The 1,219-nt window shown below is 47.8% G+C and overlaps 1 protein-coding gene across 1 annotated transcript in view; it reads right to left on the bottom strand.

Annotated features, from left to right (window-relative positions):
• The window catches only part of LOC142473151 (G protein-activated inward rectifier potassium channel 1-like), a 20,835-nt gene extending 19,912 nt beyond the window's left edge, over nt 1-923 (bottom strand). The window contains exon 1 of the mRNA XM_075580325.1: nt 1-923. This exon is cut by the window's left edge and continues 152 nt beyond it. Within this exon, the coding sequence (XP_075436440.1) occupies nt 1-514 (514 nt within the window). The 5' untranslated portion in view covers nt 515-923.
• Nucleotides 924-1,219: the final 296 nt, after the last annotated feature.

The following is a 1,219-nucleotide window of genomic DNA, read 5'->3' as shown; positions in this document are numbered from 1 at the left end:
TCTTAATAAACATGCAGCCTATGAGGAAAGCATCCACGATAGATCCCAGCAGAGACTGAAACAAGAAGAGGATGATGCCTTCCGGGCATTTCTCCGTGATATACCTAAAACCATAGCCAATAGTAGCTTCGGTCTCTATGAAGAAGAGGAAAGCGGATGGGAAGTTGTACACATTGGCCACGCAAGGAGTGTAGTTATCATCGTGGGCTCGGTTGATGTCCCCTCGGATGTAGGCAATGATCCACCACATCGAAGCCATGACCAGCCAGGCCACGGTGTACGTCATGACGAAGATCAACAGGTTCCACCTCCACTTCAGGTCCACCAGCGTGGTGAAGAGGTCCGTGAGGTATCTGCTCGACTCCCCCCCCAGGTTCCCGTGCTGCACGTTGCAGCGCCCGTTCTTGTCCACGAACCTCTGCCTTTTCCGTTTGACCGAAGGGAAGAACCCGCCGCCCACTGAAGTGGTGACAACGTGGTAATCTTCGCCAAATTTCCTTCTTAACGCTGCCATAATTTTTAATATATATATCAGTGACCTCTTAAAAGTTTGGGTTTCCTTGGGTCAACCACGGAAATAATGCTGATGTCTGTGCATCTCGGATCCCAGTGATATTCAGCAAGAGAAAAGCTGTGCATCAATCCACTCCATTGGGTCTTGCTTGGCTCCTTACAGTATCTCCTGACTGAGCTGGCCTTGGTCCTGAAGCTCTGGCTGTGTGCTTTGAGTCGGAGGTTTGCTGTGCTCAGGCTGCTTAGGGGGAGCACTGATGGAAACGTGTTGTGTGTCTTCATGCCCCGAAGCCAATCACTGGCATCCTCCGATTAAAAAACAGGACTGTATTTAAGCCAGGCCTCTAGGTGGCACTGTAGGGATGTGCAGGAGAAGGTTTGAACAATGCACACAGAGAAGCCGCAAGCAAAAATCCTATACACATCTTCCAACACAACACACTTAATATGCGGTGAAATCAGTCAGGACAGACGGTATTGCATGATATAGGGTGCAGATGCACTCACCAGAACTCCCTCCTACTGTCTCTGTACGTTCTCCCTACCTACCAATTAGACTGTAAGCTCTTCGGGGCAGGGACTCCTCTTCCTTAATGTTACTTTTATGTCTGAAGCACTTATTCCCATGATCTGTTATTTATATTATCTGTTATTTATTTGTATTTCTACTGTGAAGCGCTATGTACATTAATGGCGCTATATAAAT

This window comes from Ascaphus truei, chromosome 23 (genome assembly GCF_040206685.1).
Source record: "Ascaphus truei isolate aAscTru1 chromosome 23, aAscTru1.hap1, whole genome shotgun sequence".
In the NCBI taxonomy this organism is placed as follows: domain Eukaryota; kingdom Metazoa; phylum Chordata; class Amphibia; order Anura; family Ascaphidae; genus Ascaphus; species Ascaphus truei.
Note: the sequence above shows the minus strand (reverse complement) of the source record. Positions and strands in the feature narration are given on the sequence as shown.